The sequence below is a fragment of the Phyllobates terribilis genome, unplaced genomic scaffold (assembly GCF_046119375.1).
Source record: "Phyllobates terribilis strain yellow unplaced genomic scaffold, ASM4611937v1 Scaffold_7__3_contigs__length_470593459, whole genome shotgun sequence".
Classification (NCBI taxonomy): Eukaryota; Metazoa; Chordata; class Amphibia; order Anura; family Dendrobatidae; genus Phyllobates; species Phyllobates terribilis.
In genome coordinates this window covers 120,680,160-120,695,729 of record NW_027362767.1, presented here as the reverse complement: position 1 = coordinate 120,695,729, position 15,570 = coordinate 120,680,160, and the positions used below count along the sequence as shown (strand labels likewise).

The 15,570-nt window shown below is 42.8% G+C and overlaps 1 protein-coding gene across 2 annotated transcripts in view; it reads left to right on the top strand.

Annotated features, from left to right (window-relative positions):
- Window positions 1-15,570, top strand: part of LOC141153876 (contactin-associated protein-like 5) — a 536,901-nt gene that overhangs the window by 435,795 nt on the left and 85,536 nt on the right. For both annotated transcript variants that reach the window (XM_073639117.1, XM_073639118.1), the window contains 2 exons: window positions 4,125-4,252; window positions 4,339-4,509. In XM_073639117.1, coding sequence (XP_073495218.1) covers window positions 4,125-4,252; window positions 4,339-4,509 — 299 coding nt within the window. The remainder of the gene's footprint in view (window positions 1-4,124; window positions 4,253-4,338; window positions 4,510-15,570) is intronic.

Below are 15,570 nucleotides of genomic sequence, written 5' to 3'. Positions count from 1 at the left end.
TGTGATGGGTCGCTGATCCAGGGAACTGGTCTGATGCTGTATGTAAAGTCGGGAAGGAATTTTCCCCCTAATATGGAGCTATTAGCGTCAGCCTCATGGGTTTTTTACCTTTCTCTGGATCAGCTTATTAGGTTATAGGTTTAACTTGATGGACTTATGTCTACCTTCAACCTTAAAAACGATGGAACTATGACATTACCTTTTAGTTTTTAGAAATTCTGTCCTAGATTCGTTTAAAGGGAATCTGCCAGTTCTAAAATCTGTATCAAAGTAAGCAAAGCAAAGCCAGTTGTAGGGGATATTGTTCTAAGATGAGCTATATGTTTAGTGTAACCACCTTACGCACCCTGATGTATGAAGCAGGCTCAGGAGCAGAGCCCGCTTCACACCAGACATATGCCACCTATGGTGCACAGTTGTCACCTACTTGTAAAAGCAGCTACTGGAAATCTACTGCTGGTAAAACACTGATTTTATTGAAACTACAACAAGCAGCCCAGTAAGTGACACATCTCTGGAATCAGGCTCTCAGACTAGTGCTGCTCTTAGATTACGTAGAAAAACCTTCTAATAAAGTCCCTTTATACTTCAATCGCCAGATGTATTTGATGGCTTACCATCTATTTTTCAATGCTATGAGAGAAGTCCTCCATGGGGGAAAATATTCTTCTGTTTGGTAAATGTTTGCAAAACTAAACTTTCATACTGCAGTTGTCCCAATGTATCCAAGCCTCATCACAGCTGTCCGTGGAAGAATACTGTCTATTATAGTAAATTGATGGAACCGCTCTTTACATAGGAATTTCTTTTAATTCTGCTTCATGATGATTTCTATGAATAAACCTTGAAGAGGCAGAAATAAAGTTTTCATGTTGTTTTATTCATCATCATCACAGCTGCATTTACCATAAGACAAGATCTCCGTTCTCTCCGATCCTTGAACATGATAAATATGGAACAGGAGAAAAAGATGAAGAAAATAAATAATAAGGAGACACATCAAGCACTGAGAGAGTCAGAGGTGTCTCTTCCAGACTGTCTCATGTCTCAGTTATTACTTGGCAAAGCTTCACATCGGATGTGACTTTTCTGCATCTCTTCTTGGGAATTCATTATTTTGTCTGTACATTTGCAACAAAGCCTCTTGTGAATCCTTTGGTATTATCAATATCATATTCAGCTGATGAAGCCGTATATATAAAAGGGAGGTAAGAACTAAAACTGTGTGTAGGCTATGGAGGACACCATTGCTGCCGAAAGCGGGAACACTGTAGGTAGACCAGTATGCCTATAACATGGTATGGTATCACCAGGAGATATGCTGAATGACAAATCTAGCTCTGATACATATTTAAAGGGGTTGTGTCAAGTTCTTAAATGGGTGAAATTACCTATATTACTGACCTCCCTGCAGTGTCATAGTGGCCAATGAAAGAAATCAAGCACTTCACCGCTCTTAACCTCTGTGCTTTAGATCCTGCTCGTGGTGGTCTGAAGCTGACGGGATCGCTAGATTCAACCAGCCTCAGTGCCCTCAGAGTTTAGTCCAGTGGTGTGACCATGCACCTGGTCAGAACTGTCAACCTTTAGGAGAGCACCACCCTCAAAACCAGGAAGCCTAGAGGAGAGGAACAACGCAGTCTTGTAAAATTAACCTGAGAAAACACCTTACAATAATTTTATGAAATTTAGGTATACCTTCCTGACCCCACATAAAGTAATCAGACTAGTTCCCTGGATCAAATACAAAGAATTAGTCGGCACTCCATAGTCCTCGTTAGTAATAGTGGTGCACGTGGAGAGATTACAAGTAAAATGAAGAAATCCCCGCACTCACGTGTATTCGATCAGTTCATTTATTCCACATGTAGGAAAACTACAACAAGACGTTTCAGCCCCTCACAGGCTTTTTTCAATTGCCCTGGATCAGCATCAAATCACAGAATCTAGTACCCATAACCTGAGATACTATAATTTTCAAGAAAGGCATCCAGGCCCTTCTTGAATTTTAGTAGTGAATCACTCATTACAACATCATGTGGCAGAGAGTTCCAAGTCTCACTGCTCTTACAGTAAGGAATCCATAGTCTCACTGCTCTTACAGTAAAGAATCCATAGTCTCACTGCACTTACAATAAAGAATCCATAGTCTCACTGCACTTACAGTAAAGAATCCATAGTCTCACTGCTCTTACAGTAAGGAATCCATAGTCTCACTGCTCTTACAGTAAAGAATCCATAGTCTCACTGCTCTTACAGTAAAGAATCCATAGTCTCACTGCTCTTACAGTAAAGAATCCATAGTCTCACTGCACTTACAATAAAGAATCCATAGTCTCACTTCACTTACAGTAAAGAATCCATAGTCTCACTGCTCTTACAGTAAGGAATCCATAGTCTCACTGCTCTTACAGTAAAGAATCCATAGTCTCACTGCTCTTACAGTAAAGAATCCATAGTCTCACTGCTCTTACAGTACGGAATCCATAGTCTCACTGCTCTTACAATAAAGAATCCATAGTCTAACTGCACTTACAGTAAAGAATCCATAGTCTCTCTGCTCTTAAAGTAAGGAATCCATAGTCTCACTGCTCTTACAGTAAAGAATCCATAGTCTCACTGCTCTTAAAGTAAGGAATCCATAGTCTCACTGCTCTTACAGTAAGGAATCCATAGTTTCACTGCTCTTACAGTAAAGAATCCATTGTCTCACTGCTCTTACAGTAAAGAATCCATAGTCTCACTGCTCTTACAGTAAAGAATCCAAAGTCTCACTGCTCTTACAGTAAGGAATCGCTGTCTGTGATTATGATTAAACCTTCTATTCTTTAGATGTAGAGGATGACCACTTGTCATCATTTCCAGCATAGGAGTAAAAAGATAATTAGAAAGATCTCTGTGCTGTCCCCTCATATATTTGTACATTCTAACTAGATCACCCCTTGGTCTGTATTTTTCAAACTGAGTAACAAGTTTGATAACCCATCTTGGTATTGCAGTCCACCTATTCCCTTAATAACTATGTAAACCAGGTAACCATGAGCATTGTGGGGAGTTTGACCTCTGCAAGCAGCTGCCCCACCTTTATCTTCAATTTCCTCTTTATCTTTAAGTTTTTATCTATTTTACCCACTTGCCATTTCTTTTTGCTTTTCTTTCCTAACCTTTCCTTTTTCTATCCCTTTTCATTTCCCATTCCTCTGTCTATTGGCTTCACTTTTCTCCTTCTTTCTTTTTCCTCTTCACCTTCAACTTTTCCTACCCTTCCTTTTCTCTATTTTTTTGTAACATTTGTTTCTTTCTTTTCCATCCTTACTCTCTTCTTTTCCCTATCCTATTTTTTACTTTTTTCAAATTTCCCTTTCACCTTCCTTGTTTTTGCTCCCTTCCCCCTCTCCACTTTCCTTTTCTATCTTCCCTTTTCCTACTTGCTTTTCCACTTCTCAATCTTTTTTTTACCTTTTTCTTTTCCAGTATCATTTTATCTTTTTCCTTGTTTTTTTTCCTCCTTATCTTTCCCCAATCTGTCTAATTTTTCCTTCCTGTGAAGTTAATTCACTTCTCATGGACAAGCCGTGAGTTAGCGAAGTCAAGAATTCCAAGATCAAGAGCCAGGAGGGTACGTCGTAAACAAAGGGGAAGAGACAAAGGTGTAGTTAGGTAATGGTCCGAGGTCAGAATTCCAAGGTCAGAGTGCATCAAGGCAAAAAGGGGTAATACAAACTGGTATTCATATGGTAAATCTAAGGTCCGGCAACAAAGATCAGAATGTCAGAGTTCAGAGCACAGAGAAAACACACCACTGAGCTGAAACTAAAGCTTAGCTAAATAGCTGGGTATTCCCTTAGAACAGGGAACACCTGAAGGAAGCGCATCACCTCCCAGTCTTAGATTGAACAGCTGAACTGTCTATCAAAATACGGACAGCTCAGCATGACCCTGCACTAGATTGAATGACTGAGCTGTTACTCACCAAACTGACAGCTCAGCACGACCCTGATTCCATAGGGCAGCAAAACTGTCACTCACTGCGTCCAGGACACACTGAGTGGAGGAATCGTGACACTTCTTCTGTTCTTATTTTTCTTTCTTCCTTCTTTTCCTCCTTCTATAACATCATATAGGACAAGTGACATTGGATTTATTACCTTTAAAGAACACTTACCCGTCTCACAGATTGTAATCACTGACACAAACAGATCGGGCTCTGAAGCCGCCTGGAAAGTTGGATCTCTGCGCTGTTACGGTGATAGTATGTATTTTTTTTTTGTATTTTCCGTATATTCCGTACAGTTACAGTATTATGAAAAATTAACCAAGTTCAATTTTTTTTTCCAGGAAGCTTTTGGAATTCTGCGTCTTTCACTTCCGGGAACGCTTATCTCTATTTTCCAACTTTCCATTCGGACTTCAGCATTGATATTTCATTTTTCTTCAAAACCACAAGCTCATCTGGAGTCTTCTTGGAAAGCCTTGGCATTAAAGACCTCATAAGAATTGAGTTAATCTGTAAGTTCTTGAAAGTTATGTGTCTATTGCTTACATTGTATAGCAAATACCCGAGTGATACGTGAAAAATGTGTCTTTATTTACAAGAGGCAAGAGATGTTATTACACTAGGAACATGCATTTTTTTCCTTATTGTTAAAATCTAATGTTAATTCTATAGAGACATCATAATCCATAGAAGAGAATATATTGTGACCTGAGTCATGTTTCACATTCGGGACTGGAAACTAGTCAGTAGGGTGGTCCACATGAAATTAGAGCAACACATATGCAGAAATGGTTCGTGCTAGTGTTTCCTGACCCCATGGCTATGTTCACACGTTACGTTTTTGCTACATTTTTTAATGCGAATTTTAAGCTATGTTTTACAGTACCAGCAAAGTCAAGTTTTGCTGAGTTTTCAAAAACCTAAGGAAGTTGCATCATCTTTCTTTGGGGGAAAACTAAACTTTATCAGCATGCACAAGAGAATAAAAACGCAGCAAAGAAACGCATCAAATATGTAGCAAAACTTGATTTTTTGAAGCTGCATCTTTACTGCCAAGAGATCAGGTGTTGCCTGCCCAAAAAAAAATGCAGCAGAAAAGCAACGTATGAACATAGCCTTAAAGGCTTTTGATACAGGACAGTTTATAGGATGTTAATAAGTTATTGTGCAACACTTGAAAGGAATCTGTCAGCTGATTTTTGCTATTTAATCTGCTTAACCTGTATTGAAGCGCAAAAGTTGAATGATATTAATGTGTGGGGTCACAAAAAATGGACATTAGTATTGTATCTCCCCGGGGCCACTAAGACTTATTGTAAATACCTTCTGTTACTGATAATGCCTATGAGCGGAGCTATCGGTGGCCGCTGACAGGCATCACATCACGACAAGTGAGGCATGATTCAGCGCTGCGGTCCCCGCGGTGGCTGCTGGGTTGTGTGCGGGGTTACCCCCCATGTCACACGCAGCATCCAATGAATGGGGAGAGGCAGAGTGCGCGATGGATGCCGGGTGTCACGCGGGGGGTAACCCCGCCTGCTGCCTGGCATCCACCGTGGAACTAGGAAGACAGAGACCCCCGGCTGCTGCCAGCACTTGACGTGACATCAGCGGATGTCAGAGCCGGCTGCAGCCGGGGGTCACGTGATGCTATCACTGGCCGCTCACAGGCATTATCTGCAACATAAGGTATTTACAAGAAGTCTTAGGGGTACCGTGGGGATACATGGGGGGGATATAAAGTAGCGGACAACCCCTTTAAACATACTCTGTGCGTGGTCTACAGAGGTCCTGTGTGTAGTTATTTAACTCTATCGGATGATTCATTAAGGTATTGATGCTAAATTTCTGGCGTACAACAACATACTAAGTTACAATATTTATGACTTTTGGTGTTTTCATGCCGGTCCCGGCCAGATCCATCAATATGTTAGTAGGCGTAACATGGCCAGGATGGGACATGGCTACACCCATCGGGGAAATTCATGAAAAACTCCAGACTGGAGTACATTTCTGGTTACAGCACACACAAAATAAAGAGGTTGTCCACTACATAGTATACTGCCCCCATAGATTTAAACCTTGTAAACAAGTCTTTTTGTAAATACATACTGCTGCCAATTGTGCCTGTGAGCGACGCTATCGCTGACCACTCACTAGGCATCACATGACCCTGGCTGCAGGCTCCTCTGACATAATCTGATGTCACGTCAAGTTCCGGATTTATGGAGGCTTGACCCATTCACAGGCACCTTCCTGATTGATGAGCTGTGGGCAGGGTTTCACTACACTTGGTGGATGCTGGGCTGTGACATGCGGTAAAACCCCACCGGGTCCAGCCGAACATCTAAAAAAAAGTTTGGTTTGAGTACCAGAAAGGTACCTGAACTCGAACCCGAACTCTGACCCCATTCAGATGAATGGGGGACCCAAACATCTGTGGTTTTACACGCTGTCATCTGCGTGACAGCGTGGGAAACACGGGCTCTGATCGGCAGTTAGATCATTACCGCCATCAGAGCGCTGCGGTTCCCACACTATCAGATGACCGCATGTGAGCCAGCAGCTGTGACAGGCAGTAAAAAGGTTGCTGCCAGTCACAGGCATAGACTGATGAGGGTACTACTATCATCATCCTGCGCATGCTCTCGCTGATAGCAGTGAGTACATGCAAGCCTGATGAGAGTATTCATCAGCCGAAGCCTGTGCAATAAATAAATGAATAAAAAAATTATGTGATGTCTCTTCTATTTTTGATAACCACTGCAGCCCCCAGCTGTCAGCTGTATCATGGCTGGTTATCAAAATTAGGGGGGTCCCAAGTGGCTTTTTTAAATTATTTAAATAAATAATAATAAAAAAAAAGAAAGGCGTAGGGTCATTGTCAACCAGCCAAGCTAAAGCAGACAGCTGGGGGCTGGTATTCTCAGACTTGGAAGGGGACATGGATATTGTCCCTCTCCAGCCTAAAAATACCAGCCCGCAGCCGCCAGAGAAATGACTCATCTGTTAGATGTGCCAATTCCTGCACTTTGCCTTGCTATTTCCACTTGCCCTGGTGTAGTGGCAAGTGGGGTAATAGGTTTGGGGTTGATGTCAACCGTTTTATGGTCGCTGACCTCAAGCCCAGGGGTTAATAATGGATAGGTGTCTATAAGACGCCCACATTATTAACTCCTATTTATGCCCCGACTGGACTGGCTCACAGGAGAATCCTCCGGTGGGCCACCACCCTCCTATATGAGCAGCACTTGATGCGGCATCTTATTCATTTAACAATCTACCCAGTTCATTGTTATATAAATTTATGATTGAGGATAACGTCACATTTGCATGTAGCTGAAAAGTGGGGCCCTGGAGTTACTGGTGGACCCTTGGCACCCCAGTCCGACACTGGTTATGCCCCTGAGTAGACAGTTTGGACGTTGTATTCTGCAGATCACCCAGAGTAGACACATTTACTACTTAATCTGTATTTAGTATTTTATGTATAGAAATACAGCTGATTACTACAAAAGCAGTTGTACTGGACGCCATAAAACAGGCCCTGAGGTCTTTAAACAAATTAAACCAATCATACACTTTGTGAAAGCTGATCTACTGCTAATGAGGTTTGATATAATAGTAATTGCACATCAAAGACAAATTCTGTCACATTTTAATTTCTATGGACATAAAATTGTAAATTAAATAAACAGTTGTATGTGAGACATTTAATTGCCTCTAAAAATTTCCATCATGCCAAACTTGTAAGTAACGAAGAAAAACTTTAAGATCTCCTCAATATGTGTAGCTCCTCATTAGTCGAATGCTGTTTGATGCGTAAGATGAAGATTATTTTATCGCCTCAAGGCTTTTGCCAGACAGTTCGCTTTACTTATAATCTGCCCAGGAGGAAACCAGTCTCAGAACAGATGTAAAAAGTCAAAATGATTGCAATGCATGCACGAGACATCTTCTATAAAGATGTGTCTGCTCCATCAGATTAGGATAAAATTCCTACTGTATTTCTAAAATATATCACTAATGACATAGAAATTGGCTGTAGCTCAATGGAGGAGCCACAGATAATAGATTGCAACAGACAGAGAGTAATTCTGAATATGTTGTGGTAATGCGACTCACTCAGCTGCGCTTAGAGGTAGACACAGGAACACTTGGGGTTAAAGTCTGTGGCTGGCTTATTACTTCATAAACCAGAAAACAAAATAGTAACACAAAATGGCCCACCTTGGCATAAGTAGAAATCAACAGCCCTTAGAAAGTCCTTTCCACTGTGGCTTCGGCCTTGTAGAAAATAACACACTTTAGCTCACACTTGGCCACCCGACTGGAGACTCCCTTGTCTCCAAACACACAACAGAGAAAAAAACTCAGTAGCTGGACATTTAACTTTCCCAACCACACCCTTGAGGTGGAGATATGGTGAGTGGCTGTCCCGCCCATCTCTTACAACCACTCACAAAAAACCCAACTCTGTCTTGGCTGATTAACCCCTTCATTTTTTTCATAGACTGTACAATATCTTCAGAAATAAATAGAAATGTACTAAAGTTATACACCCTCAGGATTTTTTAATAAGTGGTCTAAAGTAGTACAAAAATAAAACATTGTTTTTCGACTTCCATGTTGCAATTTCAAAGAAGAAATAGAATAAACAGCATGTGCAGCAATAAAAGCATCCCTAATTAATACTTGGTTGCACACCCTTTGGCATTGCTGACAGCCTCCAAACGTTTCTTGTAGTCATCTATAAGCTTCTTGCACTTCTCAGCTGGAATTGTCTCCCACTCTTCCTTTGCAGTTTGTTCAAGCTCTTGAATGTTTGCTGGGTTCTTTTTCCCAATAGCAGATTTCAGCTCACCCCAAAGATTTTCAATGGGATTGAGGTTAGGACTCATTGCTGGTCATTTTAAAACAGTCCATTTTTTTTTCAACCATTCTTGTGTACTTTTGGATGTGTGCTTTGGGTCATTGTCTTGCTGGATGACCCATGATCTTCGACTCAAACCAAGTTTTCTTACAGTGGACATTTCGCTCTAAATTATCTTGATAATTCTCTGATTTCATGTTTCCTGTGATATGGTCAAGGCCTTCAATACCAGTTGCAGCAATTTACACAACAGCATTATAGATCCTCCACCATGCTTACCTATAGGTAGGGTGTTCTTTTCCTTATTAGCTTCATTGTGCAGTCTGTAAACAAACTGTTGCTTTGCATTGCCAAAAAGCTATATTTTTGTTTCCTCTGTCCACAGAACATTTTCCCAGAAGGATTGTCGTTTGTCAAAGTACTCTTTGGTAAAGATCAGTCATTCCTTTTTATGTCTTTTCTTTTGCAATGGTTTCTTCCTTGGCCTTCGCCCATAAAGATTGGCTTGGTTTAATGTGTGGCGTATGGTACTTGTTGAAACCATGACCCCAGACTGTTCCAGGTTCGCCTTCAGGTCTTTGAATAGTTGACGTTGTGTTTTTTCCACCATTCGCACCAACCTTCGAAGGCACCAAGTATAGTCCAAGTGGACGGTCTAGTTTTGATACAATTGTAAAAAAACTTAAACTGTGTTGTATCATATTCTTTACTTATCATATTCTTTCTTCAGGAGCGTAATGCTCCTCTGCCTCCAAGATTTCTGCTTTCCTTGGAGTAGTGTACTCCTGAAGATTGACATTTTGGACCAGCTGCATGGTCTTGCCACTCGTCCAAACTGAGCGCTCTCCCAGACTGCTAGCAGGGGCAGCTTTGTCTACACAACATGAGACAAGCATAGGGACCAATGCAACAATCCAGATAGCTTCAGAGCTGCACCTGCCATCTCAAAAGCATAGAACAAGTGCTCACTTCTTGTCCTAGAAATCTGGCCATCTCTGAGACTGCATAGGTGGCCAATAACCTACACAACGACCAATAAATAGACAATTAAAAATTCCTCCATTCTTGAGAACGCTGGCAATTTTTAATAAGGGGTAAATTGCAAATTTGCTTGATTTAATGATCACTTTGCAATTTTCCCCAATTAATGGAGTTTTCTCATCTTATTAACAATGAGAAGAATTGGCACTGACACTGACCATGTTTAATGAGTGTATGTAAGAATAGCACAAGCAGTGAGAAATATCTTAAAAATTCTTAAAGATGGTGTCACAGGTTATAAAAATGACATCCTCAACCCTGAAAGATGACAGTGCAGCCCTCATTTGCATTTCTTGGTCCCTCCCTTGGGTGCCCTCCTGCTCTTTTTATACCCCTCCTTTGCCTACATGCAGCGGGGTCTCTAGAGCATTACATTCCCACCAGTTTGACCCTGCTCTGCCTTACTGCATACATCACCCTGGTAGGACTGAATGGAAGTAGATGACTATGGCTCTGTGGGGTGACCTGTGATGGCCACTAAATTGGATTACATATATTATCAGAACCACCTGCTGGATCTGTGGATGACCCGCCACCATGAGAAATAAATTCAAGATATTTATTTTTTCACACATTTAAGAATAGAACATAGATTCAGTTTTTGCAAAGCTGCTGAAGACGAAGTAAGACATCTGCTTTGGTGTTAACATTTAATCTCTTATTACTCCATGGATTAGAGGCGAGATAGTCACAGTTGTCACAGCTTCGCGCCTTCTCCCCCTATCCAGCATCCACAGCCAGAACCTTGTTCCTTACACTGATTAATATTGGAGGCCTGTTAGAAGGATTTGCAATGCACCACTATTACTATTGCTACACACAGTTCTGTAAAGTATTGTAGTGTTCTGTAGGTAAAATATGAAAATATTATTTGGTAAATCATTGGACAATTTATTGCATGGTTTTCTCTACACTATGACAGTACACCATATGGAGGGAAGGGGTGCAACAGAAGGAACTACACATGTCATCAGTGTTGATTGCCCTTGCTTCTAAATGGTGGCTTACCCTTTCATATGAGTATTTTATCAATATAATATACTGTAGTTGTGTACAGTACTCCAGAGCTGCATTTACAATTCTTTTGGTTCTTACTTGTTGGCAGACACCTCAACAGCTAAGGCCACGTTCAAGCTACAAAAGTGCTATAAGTTAAGTACTCTGTTATGACATTTTTATACTGATAAATGGGGTTCAGATGTATCCCCTGGCATATCCATTTACTTCAGGGCTAGCCTGGTGAGGTGGATTCTCTAAGTTTTTCTTTAGGTTGTACAACACGGACTGAAGGTGATGGCACAGCAAGCAGCACTTTGCGGATGGCAAGTGAAACATAGAGGGCAAGGATAGCAGGTAGACAAGAAGAGCAGGGAACACATGAAGACACAGAGCCAGGAATGTATAACATAGACATACACAGGAACTTAAGATGTGTAGATAGTCCAGAACTTGCTATAGCGTTTGTAATGTGAATAGCTGCAGAGAAGAGTTAATTATGCTTACAGCAGATGAAGGATTAATTGCAGATCTAATTCAGAAGCTAATGCAGATTGTAGAAACAAACAGGAGTTTTCTGTGATGATTTCCAGGTGAAAGAACTAGTGGGACAAACTTCAAGACATAAGATAATTGAAAACAAAGGATATTTGACACTTAGTCATATGTGTCAAAGTCAGCCTTAAAAGACCTTTGATGATGATTTTGCAAGAGCTCACCAGGCAACTTTTAAAACCCACCATAGGGCACAGCAAAGGGCAATAGCCAAAGGGAAAGTGATCATGGCCCGGCCCTGGAGTTACACAAAAGTGGTCCAACAAATAAGTTTTTGAGCTCTACTTGAACTGCTTTCTATCTGTATTCTTTTTCTGCAGGACACAAAAGTGTAGTCTACACCACAGAAGACACCAACAGAAAGCAATGAAAACAGAGTCCAAACGTTAATGCATTGTACTCTCTTTGCTCAATGAAGTAAATAAATATGTCATGGTCTGATTCCCGTTTTCATCTATTAATACATTACCCTAAGGGCACAGTATAGAACACTTTTCTGGTGTGAACATGGCCTAAGCTGACGTTTTTTTTTCTGCAGAGGGCACTTCTTTATTTTTCTATAATAGATGACTGTATGAAGTTTGGTGTAATTATGACACTTCCCAGAACGTGCAGTCACCAAGCAGAGAACGCCGCTTGCTTATACACGTGTGGCCAAAATTGTTCATACCCATCATTTAATGAAAGAAAAACCCACAATGGTCACAGAAATAACTTGAATCTGTCAAAAGTAATAATAAATTAAAAATCTATGGAAATGAACAAAATGAAAGTCAGACATTGCTTTTCAACCCTGCTTCCACAGAATTTTTAAAATAATTAAACTCATGGAATAGGCCTGGACAGAAATGATGGTTCTTCTTAACTTAATATTTTGTTGAACAACCTTTTGAGGCAATCACTGCAATCAAACGATTCCTGTTACTGTCAATGAGACTTCTGCACCTCATGACAGGTCTATTTGCCCACTCCTCATGAGTAGTGTTGAGCATTCCGATACTGAAATATCGGGTATCGGCCGATATTCGCGGTATCGGAATTCCGATACTTAATTCCGATACTTTTACAATATCGAATACCGGAATCGGAAGTTCCCATAATGCCTGCGCTCTGCAGTGTCTCTGAAGTATGACAAGCTGGATGGCAGCGCTCAGCTGAGATCCAGCCTGTCATCAGAATGCCATCCCAGCGTGGGAGAATTCTCCTGATTGTTTAAAAGCCGGCGGGCGGTAAAAAGCCGCCGGCTTTTAAACAATCACACAGCCCCATACTGCTTCCCCGCAGCCTCCCACCCCGATCCTCCGCTCCCCTCGCCACCTCCCATCCCGATCGTAAGTTAGGACCGGACGGGGAGCGCAGCACCAAGGAGCGGGGAGCAAAGGACCCGGGCGGGGAAGCCGGCAGTGAAAAGACTTCACCGCCGGCTTTCCCGTTCTGTGCTGCGCTTTCCCGACGGTTATTTCAAATGAACAGCTGAGGTATCAGGTGATGCCGATCAGCTGTTCATTTGAAGGAGCCGTGGTGCCCTCAGAGGGTTCATGTGAGTTCATGCTTGACTGCATTGCATGAACTCACATGAACTTTCCCACGGCCGCACAGGTCAGCCTCACCTCCCAGACGATCAGGCCGTCATGATTGGTGTGTGTGGGTGTCTGTGCGAGTGTGTGCGGGGTGTCTGTGCGTGTGTCTGCGAGTGTGTGCGGGGTGTCTGTGCGATGTCTGCGGGTGTGTGCGGTGTGTGCGCGGTGTCTGTGCGGTGTGTGCGCGGTGTCTGTGAGTGTGTGCGGTGTCTGTGCGATGTCTGTGAGTGTGTGCGGTGTCTGTGCGATGTCTGCGGGTTTGTGCGTGCAGGCAGACATAGGCCGATGTGACACTACTACTCCCATCGGCCTATGTCTGTCCCCCGTCCACTCGTGCCAGCAGGATCAGCTCGATGGGAGCAGTAGTTCCCATCAGCCTGATCCTGCTATTTAAATTGCCCTACTGTGTCCCCAATAAATGTTAAATACATGTCATTGGTGGCCAGTGGTTGCCTACAATAAATTAGTTCATACATTACCTGTCCCCGCCGATCGCCACCTAAAATAATGTAAAAAATAAAAAACTACACCTATACTCACCTAGACACCTAATTCCCCGAAGCCATTGATCTCCTGCAATAAAATATAAAATAATAAACCAGAACCTTATCCTAACCCCTCCATAGTAGTCCACGAGTGTCCCACGATGATCTCCAGTTTAGAGCAGCCACATAGAATGTGACCGCTCTGAACCGCTGCCGCCGCTAGAATAACGGGGCCGTAAAGCAGCCCCGTCATTGCATAAGCGGGTTCGCCGGAGTTCAGGCAGCGCTGCTCCGGTTAGCTCCTTTACGGCCCTGCTGTATCGTGAGAAATTCCCACGGTACAGCAGTGCCGTAAAGGAGGTCTCCGGAGCTGCGCTGACTGAATGCACTCCGGTGACCTCAGTCAGTGGCTCCCGCTCCCGGGAGCGGACGTGTTCCCGGCAGTGTGAGCTTACAGCAGCCATGACAGCTGTCACATCTCCAGATGTGACAGCTGTGCATGGGAGATCAGCGCAGGAACGTGGACAGGTAACTATTTTTTTTTAGTAAACTAAGAATTAAATAAAATGGTGTGTTTTATTTCAAATAAATTATTTTTTTCTGGGTGTAGTGTGTTTTTTCTTTTTAACACTTTGTAGGTTAGTAATGGGGGTGTCTTATAGACGCCCATCATTACTAACCTGCGCTTCATGGCAGCTGGCGCTGACATGAGCCCCAACCCTATTACCCCCTGCCACCGCACCAGGGCAGTGGGAAGAGCGAGGCTAAGTGCCAGAGTTGGCGCATCCTATGGATGCGCCATTTCTGGGGCGGCTGACGGCTGGTGTTTCTAGCCTGGGAGGGGGCCAATATTCATGGCACCCTTCCTGGGCTATTAATATCAGCCTCCAGCTGTCTGCCTAGCCTTTGCTAGCTATTAAATAGGGGGTACCCCACGTCATTTTTTTTGGGGGGGTCCCCCATTTTAATAGCTAGTAAAGGCTAGGTATTCAGCTGGGGGCTGATATTAGTAGTCTGGGAAGCTCCGTGGGTATTACCCACTTCCCAGGCTTCAAACATCTGCCCCAGCCGTCTGCTTAACCTCCGCTAGAGACTAAAATTATGGGGGACCCCACGCCAATTTTTTTTTAAATAAATCATTTATTTTAACACTAAATGACATTTGAGGAGTTAATAAAGATGCAGTCCCTAAATTATTATTTATTTTTTAATTATTTTTTCCCAAAAATTTTGACGTGGGCTTTGCCATATTTTTGTATGCCAGCCAGGTACAGCATCCAGCTTCTATGAACGCGCCATTTTCCGGGGTGGCTGCGGACTGCAATTTGCACCGCGGGGGGGAGGGGGCAGAAAGCTTGGGCCTCCCTGCGCTGCAGATTCCATCCCCCAGCTGCCTAGTTGTACCTGGCTAGACACAAAAATAGGGAGAAGCCCCACGTATTTTTTTTTTAATTATTTCATGAAATTCATGAAAAAATAAAGAAAAAAAGGGCTTCCCTATATTGTTGTGTCCGGCCAGGTACAAATAGGCAGCTGGTGGTTGGGCGCAGCCGGTTCCTGCCTGCTGTACCTGGCTGGACACAAATATAGTGCGAAGCCCCACGTCAATTTTTTTTTAATTATTTCAGGAAATTCATGAAATATTTAAAAAAAAATTGATGTGGGGCTTTGCCCTATATTTGTGTCCAGCCAGGTACAGCAGGCAGGAACGGGCTGCGCCCAACCACCAGCTGCCTATTTGTACCTGGCCGGACACAACAACATAGGGAAGCCCTTTTTTTCTTAATTATTTCATGAATTTCATGAAATAATTAAAAAAAAAAAAAACGTGGGGCTTCGCCCTATTTTTGTGTCCAGCCAGGTACAACTAGGCAGCTGGGGGCTGGAATCCGCAGCGCAGGGAGGCCCAAGCTTTCTGGGCCCCACCCGCTGCAAATTGCAGTCCGCAGCCACCCCGGAAAATGGCGCGTTCATAGAAGCGCCATCTTCTGGCGCTGTACCCAACTCATCCAAGGCCCTGGTGCGGTGGCTCACTGGGTAATA